This window comes from Pelobates fuscus, chromosome 3, assembly GCF_036172605.1.
Source record: "Pelobates fuscus isolate aPelFus1 chromosome 3, aPelFus1.pri, whole genome shotgun sequence".
NCBI lineage: Eukaryota > Metazoa > Chordata > Amphibia > Anura > Pelobatidae > Pelobates > Pelobates fuscus.
In genome coordinates this window covers 228,449,245-228,466,086 of record NC_086319.1, presented here as the reverse complement: position 1 = coordinate 228,466,086, position 16,842 = coordinate 228,449,245, and the positions used below count along the sequence as shown (strand labels likewise).

At 36.5% G+C, this 16,842-nt stretch overlaps 1 protein-coding gene across 6 annotated transcripts in view; it reads left to right on the top strand.

Annotated features, from left to right (window-relative positions):
• The window catches only part of CACNA2D1 (calcium voltage-gated channel auxiliary subunit alpha2delta 1), a 699,121-nt gene that overhangs the window by 641,671 nt on the left and 40,608 nt on the right, over positions 1-16,842 (top strand). For all 6 annotated transcript variants that reach the window (XM_063448181.1, XM_063448183.1, XM_063448182.1 and 3 more), the window contains 4 exons: positions 1,448-1,510; positions 8,049-8,152; positions 13,918-14,004; positions 15,877-15,944. In XM_063448181.1, coding sequence (XP_063304251.1) covers positions 1,448-1,510; positions 8,049-8,152; positions 13,918-14,004; positions 15,877-15,944 — 322 coding nt within the window. The remainder of the gene's footprint in view (positions 1-1,447; positions 1,511-8,048; positions 8,153-13,917; positions 14,005-15,876; positions 15,945-16,842) is intronic.

The window sequence follows — 16,842 nt, the reverse complement described above, 5'->3', positions numbered from 1 at the left end:
ACACTTATTAGATATTTTACAGTTGAACTAACTTTCCAAAAGTGTATGTTGCTCTCTATAATATTTATGCTAAAGAAATACACACATAAGTGGGAGTTTTACTTGTATAAAGGGGACAAAAATAAAAGATGTAACTTACGATCTGTAGAAGTATGATTGGAAGATAGAACAGTACTTGTGTACTGTAAAAATGAAATTAACTAAAATATTCTAGATGACATTTCCAGCAATGTATGTAAATAAAGCAGTGATTTATTTTAATTTGTATGCATGTTTGGAATCCGTTTTTACTAGTTATTGTACTTTAGCTACTGTTTTGCTCTCTCATAATATTCTCACACAATTGAGATATGCCAGGAAACTAGTTTTTGTTTTACATCCTTTATAGGTTGTCTGGTATAATTCAATAAAAACAAAAAAAAAGAGTTTCTTGTGCACTATCCCAAATCCCTATGCATATTTAAATAACTGGAGATTGTATTATTATCACTCCAGTAGCCACTTGAGTGTTTGCTCACCTGCCAGGTCAAGGCAAACCTCTTAGTTGAGTCCTACACTAACAATTCACCTTGCTTCTCTTGGCTTGAGTTGAAAAATCTCTAATGAGACAGAAAGGGGTATTTTTCTAAACCCCAGTCAACCAATCAGAGCACTCTTACTCAACAGCTGACATAACATGGGATGGGGCCTTTTCTAGTGACTTGGACACAGTGCCCACTTCTGTTTATTTTACGACTGGCCATGGTTGAGGACAGGGGATGTACAGTAATTTGAGGGCATGGAGGGGACTTTGTCACTACCTATTATTTACCTTTTTTTTCTGGGCAGGCTAATGTTAATACTGTGTAAAATTAAATCCCTTATCACCCCAATAATTTCTTACTTCCTCCAGTAGTCCTATCTCGTCCTATCTCTTTTTAAAATAAAGTGTGGGTGCATACTTGCAACATTTACAACAACCAAAACATAGTGTTTTATTCAGACACTGTTTTTGGTTGGAGTAACCCTTTTTTGGGTTTTTTGACCAAGATAGAGTATTTGCATGAGCAATTTACAAATTTGGCAATACTATTTGGAATGTCTGCATTAAACCATCATGCCATCAGCTGTGTTTCATATCTCCTCTACAAAGATTTAAGAATTTTTAAAGTAATATTTAAACAGATGTTTTGTTTTGTTGCCAAACTGCATTGATCCAAATAGAAATATTCAAGGATCATCTCTCTGCAATAAAAAATTATTGAGGTTTGGCAACAATATAAAAAGACAAGTAGGACTTTGAGAAATTTCTATTAAGTGATATTTAAGTCAAGTTGATGATATCAAAGGGTCAATACAGTCAACAACATATTTTTATTACAATTAAGATATGTATATAAGACTGCTTATTTACTATATCAATTTACAATGTATCTATATACATTTATATATGTTTATTGTATTACAGTAAGGGAATAATTGCTAGATTTGTATCAACGGATGGCGGAATTACAAGGGTGTATCCAAAATCGTAAGTATATGTTCATCAATTGATGTCTAGCTTCTTAAAGGCCAGTGTAAATAAAATACACTTTTCAGTGAATGTTATTGTTAAATAAACTTGGAAGCTTTATATTTTGGAGTTTATCACCATAACCTAAATGCTAGGTAATCCTAATCCATTATTTCTCTAAATGTGTAAATACCTTGTACTTCATACTTCTAAATGTGGCATTGAATGATTAAATTCCAAATCTTTCTTGATATCAGTGATCTGTCTACATACATTAAAATAAAATATTTATCATAATTACATATTGATATCCAGTTCCTGATGCAAATAGAAAAGAAAGATTTACACTATATCTACCATTGAGGTTTAAGAGTTGTTGGCTGTAAAAACCATCCAGGTTTGCTGGCCTGGAACAGTTACTTTACTTTGTTAATGTCCAGTTGAAATTATTGGGGTAACATGAGTGGTTGGAACATAAAATTATAATTTGATATGCTTGATATCAACAATATACCATTCTCAAGTTCACACATTTCAGATGAGTTGTTTGTGCGTAAATAACCAATGGGCTATGCTTTAAATAGCTATTTGTGAAATCCCTAATTCGTTTTTGTTTTACATTCTAAATTTGCATCTGTTGCCAGAGATGCTTTCTTATCCAACTAGGCTTGGCTAGTAAATAGCCAACTTGAAGAATTAGCTCTAAGATTTCTATTTCACAAAAAGTTAATCACACTACAGTGGCTAAAACCAGTAGGCCAGTCTTATTATTAATGAGAGTTGTAAAATGAATCATTATATATCCTATGTCGGCATTCCTACATATTTAGTACTTTCATTTATTTTATTCTACTTGTATGTGCATGTTGGTAAACAGCTTGAGAGTAAAACGGTGGATTCAGTGGATCACTAAAGCAGCATTGTGATGTTCGTATAACCATTTTTACTGCAATCAGATATATTTGAAAGGGAAGGCTGTGTGAACAGAATTTGAACTCTTTGACTTTTAAGCAATCTGCCAACTCATTCTTCTGTAGACTGAATTTTGTCTGACTTAAATACAATTAAGATGTAAGCTTATTTCCCTTGAATCAATGGTAAAATATGAATATTCAGCTTTTCTTGTTTAACAAAACACATTAAACTAGATAATGAAATTTCTGCTATTGAAAATATCCTGCTTTAAATGATGACAACAATTAAGTGTCCTATGGATAGATATAAGTATACCCAGTAAGCAGTCTGGACTTGATAAAAACACAATAATAGGTCGCGCTAAAAACAGATAAAAGTATAATAACAAAGTAAAATAATTATAAAATTAAACAAGATCAAAAAGGCAAAAAGAAGAGGAATAAGAATATTAATAATAATCCACTTGCACACACTAACAGTGAAAAAATGGAACAATAATGATGAATATATAATGAATATATAAAAAAAAGTAGTCCCAATACTTAATAGTCTGCTTGTATATTCCAATAAATTAGTGGAAAGCTTGATGTGTAGGAATTTCCAATGAAGAAAATGGATCTTCTAATTCTTGGGGTGTCTTGACTCCGTGGTAGACATAAAAAGACAAAGCAAAGAAACTCCAATAGTGCAAACTGAGGACCGATAAGAGCAGGATAAATATAAGGGAGGTATTTTGCTCACCTTTTATTGAGCATAAACTAGCTCAAGTGTAATAAGCATTCAGTGGCGTCTGCCCCCCACTGGTGGGATAAGGTGAAGATAAGTCCTCGGTATAGAAAAAGGGGGAGAAAAACAACCAAATATAGTGCTCACTGTAGATATGATAAAATAAGTATAAAAAGTAGAAATGCAGGTACTCACATATGAATGAGCAGGATATACTGCTCAATTTATTCGTTTGGGTGGTATAGTCCCCACCTAGGATTCTTTAGCAGGTATCAGCTTCACGGTGATATAAAACCAGGTAAAATAAATAAATAAAGGATATATGGTAAAATAAATAGTGGAAAAACCAATATTCCTTTAATAAAATAATCAATATATAAAAACAGCCAAAACGCGTTTCGCCACACAGGGCTTTATCAACTGGCAACAGCGCTGATCCTATACCTATCTTAGTCTGGACTTGATGTCTGAAAAATAAGATAGACGCTATTGTGGGGCAGTAGAGTAGATGCATAGGGTATATAAGTAAAAATACTTTATGTGGTGTCTCATATTTTATTGAACCTGTTTCAAAACTGGCTCAGGTAACTCGGTTGGATCTCTCTAGCAGGTGTGATTGAGATGTTCCAATATGATGTTTGTTGCTGATTTGGGACCATGAGTTTCTTATTGGTCCCCAAAATGTTTTCTATAGTGTAACTTGTACCTTGATCCTTGGCGGATAATGGGTTTGGAAGGGAGCCTCACCCTACAGTCTGAGGTCTGAACATTGAGTACAACAAGATCGAGTTACAACAGTCTCCATATTGGAACATCTCTGTCACGCCCAAGCTAAATTCCATGAGTCAGTTTCAAACAGTTCAATAAAATGTGAGTGTGATACTACGTAGAGTATCTTTGCTTTATATTCACTTTTTTTTAGCGACAATTATTGTGCACAATTGTTTTAGTTTTTTGTTCCTATGGATGTTTAACAGTACAAACTGAAATTCCAATCTTTCTTACTACAGCTAATTTTTACATATACTTATTGTATAGTACAAATGCTTTTGGGGAAAGATTGTATGCACAATCTTTAGTGAATCTGTAAACCTTGACCACATTATCGCAGTTTATTTAAAATACCGTAGGACACTAAACACATTTTTAAATGCCATCCCTTTGACATTTCAAATTGTTGATCCCTTTGCATGTAAGCTCCCCTAACAAAAAGCACATATTTCTAAATGTGTGTTGATGTGATTATTTACAGCTTGCTGATTTATGTGACATAAAGACACTTCATTTATTTAAGCATCCCAGTTAAAAGAGCCTTTGGTACTTTGTATCTGATCTTAAAGTGTTGTATTGAAATTCCAAGGTTTACATCATATTACACTGTAAGCTAAGTGCAGTAACTGTAAAGTGAAATTAATGACAAATGTAAATATATATATATATATATATATGATAAATATTTGATAAAATGTATATTTTGTAATACCTTTTTTACTGGGCTAACAGAATTTTGTAATGACAAGCTTTTTGGAGAACCTTCCTTTCTCAAGTCTAAAGTATTTCTAAACAAAGACGACACATAGAATTCAAAGTTGAGTTGTGACACAGGGGTTAAAGCGACATGAGTGCAGATAAGCCACAGGTTTGATAGAGAATAGACACCATTCTCACAGAGGGTCATAAATATCTTGTGTAAGATTAGAAAGAAAAAAAAAAAGATGGTGCTAGAAGGGGAGAGTAAAAACGTACTTAGATTAAGAATGTATGAATTCACATACAAAACAAGTATTACAAGATACACATTTTATCTGTTACTTTACATTGGCATCACTGGACTAAAACGGCTACAATCTCTACTATATGTAAAAAAAAAGTTTAAAAAAATTATATATATATATATATATATTGCCAAAATACCAGAGTATTGCAGTATGCAATTATACCTTCTTTTTTGGACTAACATATTACTTAAAAGACATGCTTTGTGCATGTCATATAACAGAGTAAATTAGAAAATACCCATCTTATTGGACTTACAGAAATCAGGACTGACAAGCTTTTTTTATTGGGGGGGAGGGGGGGAAAGGATAGGGGTGGAAGGGGCATCACTTTTTAAAGTCTAATGCATTTCTGAACAATGCCATGAATTTAGTGCAATGTGGTTTTGTAGTGATTTGATGTCTCTGGCCCAGCTTGTTCATATGTTATCCTGATATATGTTATCCCTGCCTACAGCTTGTATCTTGGCTACTCTAATTGCTGGTAGGTTTCCATTGATCACATCACTACAAGCACTACATTAAGGTTTTGACTGCATCAAGGCCTGGTCTCTCAGTAATCAGTAATACATAATCATTCTTAATTTTCCTTTCCGCTGTAGGTTATAGTAAGTTACTGCATTTTGCGGTTAGTACATCAAACTTTGATAGCAAATTAGCCAGTTAGCAGTGGGAATATCTATGGATCACAAGAGAAAGCATGCCTCATGCAACAAATGTATGCATTTAGTATAACTAAGATGATTTATATATAATATGAAAAGATCTCATAAGCATAAGTTCATTCACATTATCATTCTAATTGTATATACTTTTAAAACCTTTAAAATCCTGGATAAAATAGCCAAGCTATGACTATTGGGGAATTTGAGAAAATGTTCAAGTAAGTTATTTTAGCCTATATTTGCAATTCAGTTTAGAAATTGCTTCAGTTTGTTTTTTAGAAAATAAAACCCATAGTGTCTAGCAGTATCTGACTTGGTGTGTATTTGCAAATGAGGTACATTTTATTATGATTCTTCCTATGTACGTATTGCTTTAATTAAGATTGCATTCTACTTTTAGCAGCAATTAGCACGTGTGGCCTATCTATATTTTTGCTTGAAACCAAGAATTGTACTCTTCACTGAAAACGTGTCAATTTTAACTTTAAAAAAAAAAGAAACAAACTTTTGCCCTTTGACTCAGTGATTCAAATAATCTTGAATAAACAGACTGTGATTTTTTTTTTATAAATGCTTTTAATAGAAAACGCACATTGCACATAGCCTATTGGGAAAGTGAGTAGTATTATGCATTATAACCAGTCTTTGAATTTATGTGCATTTATTTCAGAAATGGCAGCTCAAGAACAACATCAGGACTATCCTCATATTTTTTTTAAACAATTATTTACACGTATAATTTCCTTTAAAACTGTGTATTTGACTTTCAATGCACCTGGAGCAGCAAGTTCATTTTCCATGTGATTTAATAATGTGGCAGGGTGGGAACATTAAACAAAAATATATGGCTGTCTGAAACACTGTGATCTTAGCATTACATTCAAATTAAACAATATATCAAAAGTCTCTCCATATATTTTTTTTTTCTTCAGATTAATGTATGATATGTTTGATCAAACAAATCTAATCAATGGACCTATTTTAAAAAAAGGAAAATTAGTGTTCATAGTATACAGGCATCTTTATGGGTTGATATTGAAAACTGTACTTTGGAGGCTATGCAATGATCTAAAGCAGGAAATCATTTTATGTGTGCCTAGATGGTTCCTTTCCTTAGGAGTGTTATAGAGCAGCATGCATGTTAGCAGTGACTCCAGCACCTTACACACAGAAAATAACTAACACAGCTTTAATTTAAAGGGACAGCTTAATGTAGCTGTTCTGGTATTTATAGTCCGTCTATACAGGCTTTTCACCGAAAAGGCAGTGTCGACATTGAAACCTAATAACAGCTCAAGTGGCAGTCTAGTGCTTCCTTGGTCAGTGCTGCACAATGTGAAGCACTGAATGTTCCTCATAGAGATGCATGGATTGAATGCATATTTATGAGGTGATGCTGGTTGGTGAAGCACAGCGTTTTTGAATGCATGCTTCGCTGTGGGAATAAAATAGTCAACTGATGATCTCAGCCAAGGAGGTGGAATGGGGGAATGGCCAGCCACTGCGGACTCGCTTGGCACTAGAATAAAGCTGAGTAAAATCATCTTTTACATTGCGACACAACTGGGTGAATGGGGTACAGGGGACAGAAAATATATGGCAACCCTATTTTAAACATAACATTTGCTTCCAAAACCAACTTCACTCTATTGTTCGACCGCATACAGCTTTTTTAAGCTTAACTAGACAGAGAAATGTCCACCCCTCCAATGCATTGCTCTTTCACCCAAATTCCTTATGGATAGTTTGAATGGGAATTCTTTACCTGTCTGTATCTGTCTACATTATTCTTTGTCAGTTGCTTGCTTTGATATGTGTCCACTGTATAAGTTTAAAGTGCTGTAGAATATGCTAGTGCTATGTGCATGCTAATACCAAAAGTAATATGAGCTATGGTAGGCTGACTACTTGTTCTTCCAACCTCTTGCTCACAGTATTGGATACTAGCTCCAGCTGGACAGATTTATTAGACCACGTGTTTATAACATTAATACAATTTCCTTGTGCTTCTGCACTCAAGCAATCCAGCATTTCTATGTGCCAATGCATGTTAAAATGACAAAAGCTCACTTCATCTTGTTTTTATTTATTTATTTACTTTGAGATGTAACCCAGGCTGACCCTATAAATTCTGCTGGCAAGCTCCAATTGTTGATTTATTAGTCATATGCATTGTTTAAAACCAAGTGATGTCTGGCACTCTCTTTCTCATTTACAGAGGTACTGGAAAATGTTATTGTGCTTGTGAGAATGTGTCTGTGAATGTGCAAGAAAACAAAAGTGGGGTATGCATGTACAGTATGATCTGGTCAAGCCTTAACTACAATTCAACTATCTAGTTGAAATTACATTTATTTGTCATCCTATATGTTTTAAATAGAACACGGTTTTTGCTTGGGGTGCGATGCCTTATCCCTCTAAAATAAGCTGAAAAGCACAATTTAAATATTTTTTAAATATATATATTTATTTCAGTGCCGGAGAGAGCTGGTTTGAAGATCCAGAAACATATGAAAACAGCTTCTACAAACGTAGTTTGGATAATGACAACTATGTTTTTACAGCTCCTTACTTCAACAGTAAGTAAAGTGTGTTGCATTATTATTATTATTTTATTATTATTATTTTATTATTGATATAGCACCAGCAAATTCTGTAGTGCACATGCGTACATCTATTATAGGCAATTATATATTATAGACATTCACTTGTTGCTGTTCTGTTGGTTTACAGTAGCTATTATTCTTTAAATTTGCTAACAGGTAACAATAAAGTAAGCCACTGTTCAGTGCAATGGTATGTATTGTAAAATTAGGGTTCATTTTCAGTGTTGCCAGTAAATATTTGTCATAAGGTGTTGTTATTAATAATAGCTGATATATATTACTACCTACAAATTGCCAACTGGTTTCCAATCATCTGGCCCAGGCTCTATTGTTATCTTCTACTGATACAGTCTGATACAGTCTTTTTAGCAGCAACCTATTAGCAACTTCTGCATAGCCTAGTAAACATGTAACTTGTACCCTACAGGTAGAAAGAGTGGGGAATATATTTAGGTGAACAGCGCTAGTGACCAAAAAAATTACATACTTTATATAAACAAAATACAGAAGAGTATATCTTATAATAAAAATAAAAATACACAATAATATTGCAGCATATAGTGGTAATAGTGCAAACAGTTGTATAGTGCCAAATGAACACTCACGTTCTGTAGAGCTATATAGGCTCTATTTTAGGAGCCTGGATGGAATAATCCCTGTCTATGGATTTCTTGATGTGGAACAGCACTACTAGGCTTTCAGGGGGATGTATTCAGCACATAGAAGGGAAAGAGATAAAATAAATGGTGTATTACGGTGTGCTATAAATAGAAAAAAGGTAAACTTACTTACATCTACTAGAGCAATGTCCTGCTCTAGTATAACGGGCTTCAGGTGGAACAATCCCCACCTAGAGATATACTGGACCCGGAATCAGCAGCAGAAAAACTGGATTTGAGGTGAGTGGAGCATAGAAATGGCTGGGTATATATAATAATTTTTATAGAGTACTTTATTACAATTAAACAGAGTAAAATAAAGTGATATATATACACTGCTCAAAAAAATAAAGGGAACACAAAAATAACACATCCTAGATCTCAAAGAATTAAATATTCTTCTGAAATACTTTGTTCTTTACATAGTTGAATGTGCTGACCACAAAATCACACAAAAATTCAAAAATGGAAATCACATTTTTCAACCCATAGAGGTCTGGATTTGGAGTCACACTCAAAATTAAAGTGGAAAAACACACTACAGGCTGATCCAACTTTGATGTAATGCCCTTAAAACAAGTCAAAATGAGACTCAGTAGTGTGTGTGGCCTCCACGTGCCTGTATGACCTCCCTACAATGCCTGTGCATGATCCTGATGAGGTGGTGGATGGTCTCCTGAGGGATCTCCTCCCAGACCTTGACTAAAGCATCTGCCAACTCCTGGACAGTCTGTGGTGCAATGTGACGTTGGTGGATCGAGCGAGACATGATGTCCCAGATGTGCTCAATTGGATTCAGGTCTGGGGAACGGGTGGGTCAGTTCATAGCATCAATGTCTTTATCTTGCAGGAACTGCTGACACACTCCGGCCACATGAGGTCTAGCATTGTCTTGCATTAGGAGGAACCCAGGGCAAAAACCCCACCAGCATATGGTCTCACAAGGGGTCTGAGGATCTCATCTCAGTACCTAATGGCAGTCAGGCTACCTCTTGCGAGCATATGGAGGGCTGTGCGGCCCCCCAAAGAAATGCCACCCCACACCATTACTGACCCACTGTCAAACCGGTCATGCTGGAGGATGTTGCAGGCAGCAGAACGTTCTCACGGCGTCACCAGACTCTGTCACCTCTGTCACATGTGCTCAGTGTGAACCTGCTTTCATCTGTGAAGAACACAGGGCACCAGTTGTGAATTTGCCAATCTTGGTGTTCTCTGGCAAATGCCAAACGTCCTGCACGGTGTTGGGCTGTAAGCACAACCACCACCTGTGGACAATGGACCCTCATACCACCCTCATGGAGTTTATTTATGACTGTTTGAGCAGACACATGCACATTTGTGGCCTGCTTGAGGTCATTTTGCAGGGCTCTGGCAGTGCTCCTCCTGTTCCTCCTTGCACAAAGGTGGAGGTAGCGGTCATTGCCCTCCTACGGCCTCCTCCACGTCTCCTGATGTACTGGTCTGTACTGGCCTGTCTCCTGGTAGCGCCTCCATGCTCTGGACACTACGCTGACAGACACAGCAAACCTTCTTGCCACAGCTCGCATTGATGTGCCATCCTGGATGAGCTGCACTACCTGAGCCACTTGTGTGGGTTGTAGACTCTGTCTCATGCTACCACTAGAGTAAAAGCACCGCCAGCATTCAAAAGTGACCAAAACATCAGCCAGGAAGCATAGTAACTGAGAAGTGGTCTGTGATCACCACCTGCAGAACCACTCCTTTATTGGGGGTGTCTTGCTAATTGCCTATAATTTCCACCTATTGTCTATCCCATTTGCACAACAGCATGTGAAATTGATTGTCACTCAGTGTTGCTTCCTAAGTGGACAGTTTGATTTCACAGAAGTGTGATTGACTTGGAGTTACATTGTGTTGTTTAAGTGTTCCCTTTATTTTTTTGAGCAGTGTATATAAAATATATATATGATAATAAAAACCAGTCCTATGTAGTAGTCCTCACTCATCCTAGTAGAAAAAGGTTGAAAGAGTGGTGAGATAAATTATCAGGTAACTTTGTCTCTGCAGAGAAGTGGATCTTAATTCTAACTGCATCATTGCTAAACAAACCCTTTTTCTTGGCACTGTAGAATCCTACAGTGCCCCCCTCCATCACCCCCCTCCCCCCGTGTGGCTAACAGGTATAAAACCCCTTCAGTCACTTACCTGAATCCAGCGCTGATGTCACTTGGTGCTGGGTTAGGCTCCACCCACGCTCCTCCCCCTCCAGCGTCAGCCGCGCTCACATTAGGATTAGTGGGCGTACTCGCATTAGGATTTCCCCATAGGAAAGCATTATTCAATGCTTTCCTTTGGGGAAAAATCTGATGCTGGAAGTCCTCATGCATAGCGTGAGGATGTCCAGCATCAGATAACGGACCAAAGGTTCGTTTCAATTCCAGAAGCCCCTCTAGTAGCTGTCTGGTAGAGAACCACTAGAAGAGGAGTTAACCCTGCAAGGTAATTATTGCAGTTTTTCAGAAACTGAAATAATTATAATTGCAGTGTTAAGGGACATGGGACATTGCACTCACACCACTTCAATAAAAGTGGTCTGGATGCCTACAATATCCCTTTAAATAAATATTTGGAAATCAACACATCACACTGCAGGCAGCTCTGTGCTGAACATTCCAACATTTTATATCAATTTTCTTGTTAGGTATTGTCAGTTGGAATCTGCCTGGTTGCATTCCAAGGGATCAAAACAAATAATTTTTTAACCTAATTTTGTTCGAAAATGAATGGTTTATGGATGAAATTCGGAATTGACGATTTCATTCGTACAAAACAAAAATGTCACGGGTGCACATGTCTAATTTTGAATCCTTTTTGAATATAGGAATCACATCTGCCTTCCTACAATCCTCCAAGAATCTTGAAAAATTAATAACGAGGTTCACTACAATACACACTTAGTTCCTTAACCCCTCATGCTGGGGAAGCACTTAACAACGCATGATGGACCCGGTCCATTATGTGCTAAAATTAATCCCAGATCGCCGCGGTCCCAGCGATCACGGGGTTAATGATGTTGCTGGGTGCCTACGAGTCAGTGGCAGACCAGCAACATCAAATCGCAATGTCTCAACCCATGTGATTGCTTTTTAATTTAACCCTCAGGGTTTAAATTTTATTTTTTAGTAACCCTAAGGGGTTAAATTGTAATATTTTATTTTATCAACTTGTGATTTAGTTAGTTGTATTGGGTGGAATTTAGTGGGAATTGGGGAATTTAGTTATAAGCTACTAAAAATAAATAAGTTTAGTTATTATTTGTAGTTAAAGTTTATTACCGTAGTGCACAACGTTTATGCAGTATAGTGCGGAGGAGGCTTATGCCCTGTTAGTGACTGACTCAGAGCCGACAGACACTGCCTCAGATGGGGGTATTGTTGTAAGCAGATGTAGCTGAACACAAAATAAAGTTTTGCACAGGAGTAGCACACACCAACTTTACGAAATACACATTAGAAGATCTTTGTTATAAGTTTGTGTGTCAAAAAACAAAAAAAAACACAATTTTACTCCAATATTTAGCAGAGATTGGCGGTTAAATGGCTACGTATAAAGTGTAAAAATACCCCAGGTAAATAGCCTGTGATGTCTTCTTTATTTAAATATATACTTTTGTGTGGCAATTTTGTTTTCTTTTATGGCTATTAAGCTTACAAGACAAAAATACCAAATTCTAAAATTGCCACACATCAAAAGTTTATTTTAGTCTTTGTGTTTTGTGACCTGTAACTACCAAAAAAAACTTAAAATCATAGACACATCATATATTCTGTAAATCAAAACAACTAAAGTCATTTATTTTTAATTATTTTCCTTAACCTGCACTAATTATGCACACATTATTGCAAAAACTGTAAAAAAAAAGAAATATATTTTTCCTTTTTTTTTTGCATTTTTTTTTATAATAAATAAGCATTTATATATGTATATGTTACATCAAATTTAATTGCTTTTTGTCCGTTAAAAATGGTACATAACATGTGTTGGTCTCTTAAATTAGTATAATGCAAATTGCAGTTGAATGCAAAGAGCAAAAAAATCGAAAATTGCTTGTGTCTTTAAGTGGAAGACAAGCTTTTGAAGCTGTGTCCTTAAGGGGTTAAGCACTCATGGATGAATACCATCAGGCCCTGGAGCTTTGTTTATATTTACTTTTTTTAGTTGCTGCAGCACCTTATGTCATCCAATTACAATTTTTCTGCAAGTTTTTTGCAAAAAAAATATGTGAAGAGATAGGTGAGATTAAAATCAATAGGTAGAAATGGCTTTAACTGTTTAAATGAGGGTTTGTTTCAATTCAGGTTGAAACTTAACAAGAAGATCAAATCAGATCTGAGTGAAGTTTAATGTGCATGTGGGAACTTTACAATAGAAAAAAATATAAATCTGAAATTAGTGTTATAAGATAATTGTGATTAATAGGGAAGCTAAGCATTTCGAAAATTAAAAAGTTCATCATCACCCTTGACATCTTCTACTTGCTTCCAGTCCTGTTTGTTTTTGTGCTAGGTTCTATCATATAGTGTTGAAAACTTTTCTTCTAAGCAAAAAAGGATGGCACACGTGCAATCTTAAAGCACAATGTTGTCCACTTTTACTGCTGTGTTTTCCTGTTTTCCTATAGATAGTTAACTATAAAGCAAACATTTTCAAAAATTAAATAGGTAAGATTTTTTTTCTTTGTTTTCTTTTAAAATAGCAGAATTTGTGAGTGTAGCTCATTGTTTATGAAATGAGTAATCTGCCTCCATTGTATATATGTTATTAGTTGCTAGAGTGCACATTTAGTTTTAAGTGTAATGCAATGTTATAGTTATTTTACTTAATTTGAGTAAATAAAAGTTCCATTATTTTCATATACTGAAACAAAGTTTTTGTTTATTGCTATATTATCTATATAGTATAAATTATGATTTCAATCAATACTGGCAAGGGAAAAAATGCAAGAGTCTTTATTACAATATCTAGTATACTGATTTTTTCTTATAAAGGTTTCTGTTTTTTAAACTTCTAAATGTCCATGTCTATAAATTAATTTATTCATGTTATTTTGATCAGAGACTGGCGTGCCCAATTATGAAGCTGGTATAATGGTCAGCAAGGGTGTAGAAATAACAGTTTATGGTAAACTGCTTAAACCTGCGGGTAAGTAAAATAAATATGTGGTAGGAGAATTTTTCATGTATAACTGCATGTTTTTTGGTTTTTCATAGTAATGATGCAGCAGATTATTGTCATTTTATTATGATAGCAATGGATGCTGAAAAAACTCAAAATAGTTCTACATTTCAATTAGTTCATTCAGTAGATTTTTTTACCTTGTAGAACACAAACCGATCTGTTTACGAGGTGGCATTAAAAAACTTTGCATCTGCTAAATTCAGTTATGCTCAGAAGTCAGTTTAAAGATCTGTGATATTTACCATTACTGGCTTTTGACCATAACTGAGCTCAGCCAGCGAATCTATTTCCTTAGCAGAGCTGCTAAAAAACACCGTACAAGGGAAATAGCTGGCATAACCCTAGTTATAGCTGCAAACAGAAGCACATTGTTGGTATTTGCAATTACATTTTAGTTTCATAAATTGTTTTTAGTAAACCACCTAACATTTCTTCAGAATAGCCTAGCCCCTGTCCCTCTTTGTACATTCAAATTGTTGAGAGGTATGGCTGTATGTGTATGGTGTTTGCCATTTTAACTGCATTTTTTTTAAAAGTGTCTATTTCTTTGAAAAATGTGCCCTTTTTTTAATACGTTAAGAAAGGTCACTTCAGCTATTCTTTTCCCCTAACGATAGTACCTGCCTCCCCCATGTCATAGTGAGTCTGTTAGCATGTGCTCATTGTACCCCAGTGTCCCCAGCATCCTGCATTCTCCATGCTCATCTGCTCCTCTGATTCCTGAGTCGTTCTGGACCCTCACCCCCTCAATTTCCCCCTTAGCTGTGTGAGGGCATTCAGATGATCACACGTGATTGTGGCTCATCTTGAGAAGATTCTCAATGAAAGTCTATACATGGAAGTAGAAGGGCAGTTGCTTGCAAAGGCTGCAAACATGTATTTTACAAGCTGGTTTTAGATATATCCCCAGTGACAACATGCATACAAAAATAAATACTTGCATATTTTCCATTGGAGTATATTTACTAAGTAGTGATTTAGTTTTTTTAAAGTGGGGTGTTCCATTATCTCTCTCTCTCCATCAATTTTATTTTCTACCCCCTGCACAAACAAACTTGTCCCTACCCACTTAGGGTAACACTGATCCTGTGATTTATGGAGAGTCTCCTAGTTCATATGCTGCACAAGCAGGCTGAAGTAAGGAGTGGAGCTGGGGAAAGAATGCAGTTGACTGCACAGCAACACCCACAATTGTAGGGTGTAGAGTGTGCGAGGCCCTATGATGGAGGAATTGCCAATAACATGACCATGCGGGAAGCATAATGTGCTCACTCTGTGCTACCCATGGATAATTCTCCCTAACGTGGGATTGTTTGGAGGCCTACAACATCCTGTACAGTTATGTATATTTTTAATTGTAGTTAGTATCATTGCAGCTCTCACAGTCGCTGTACTGTGTTAAAGAATCATGGTAGCTGAACCTTATTTTCCTTATTTGGTGCATGAATAGTGTCTCACAGCGCTTTGTGTATCTTAAGATACTGCATAGTTTCTAAAGTTAACTGTAATAACTTGCTTATGTTTAGAAAGTAATTTCCCACAAACTTTGTGAATCTCACCACAGTCAATGCTAATCTGGACATATTTCCAAACAGAATCCATCGTGGTTTTATTGTGACTCCCTGTTAAGAGAGCAAATAATCCTTCTGTCTATTTAACGTCTAGGAAAAGACACAGCAATGTGTGCTTTATTTTGTTTATCGACTAAAGAGGTGTTCCCAAATAAACATTTACAGTCACATTATAAATTTTTATTGCTTTTCTGGGAATTGGCTGGTTACCACCTATACTGAAAATATACATTGCTAATGGAATTTAATTTATTTGTATTTTTAGTTGTTGGAGTAAAAATAGAGTTCGACAGCTGGATGGAAAATTTTACAAAGACTACAACCAAACCTGGGGTAAGAATTTGAATAATTATTTATTAGTGGGTATATAAGGGACCAGGGCCGGCCCAAGGCATTGTGCTGCCTGGATCAAAGGATGAAATGCTGCCCCAACCAATCCCATCCCCAACAAAACCACACCAAGCAAAACACGCCCACATCCATTATGTTATGCAGTGTGTGTTGTGAATGCAGTGTCTGTGTAGTGAATGCAGAGAGTGTATTTGTGTAGTGGATGCAGTGTGTGCAGTGGCTGTAATGTCTGTGGATTGCATGCAGTGTGTGTAGTGAATGCATTGTGTGTCTATATAGTGAATGCAGCGTGTGTAATTTGTAATGGATGCAGTGTGTGGATAGCGGACGCAGTGTTTCTGATAGTAGATGCAGAGCTGGTGTATATATAGGATGCAGAGTGTGTGTATAGTGGATGCAGTGTGTGTATATAGTGGATGCAGAGTGTGTATATAGTGGATGCAGTGTGTGTGCATAGTGGATGCAGTGTGTGTGTATAGTGGATGCAGTTTGTGTGTGTATAATGGATGCAGGATGGAGGGGGCGACACAGTGGGGTTGGGGTGACAGGTGGCAGAGTGACTGAGGGGGTGACAGTGAGTGACATGTGGCAGAGTGACTGAGGGAGGGGGTGACACAGGTGACAGAGTGAGTGACAGGTGGAAGAGTGACTGAGGGAGGGAGGGGGTGACACAGGTGACGAGTGAGTGACAGGTGGCAGAGTGACTGAGGGAGGAGGTGACAAGTGGCAGAGTGACTGAGGGAGGGGTCGACACAGTGAGGGTGGGGGTGACAGGTGGCAGAGAGATGAAGGCAGGGGGTGGCAGAGTGAGGGAGGGGTGACAGGTGGCAGAGTGTCTGAGGGAGGGGGTGAAACAGTGAGGGAGTGGGTGACAGGTGGC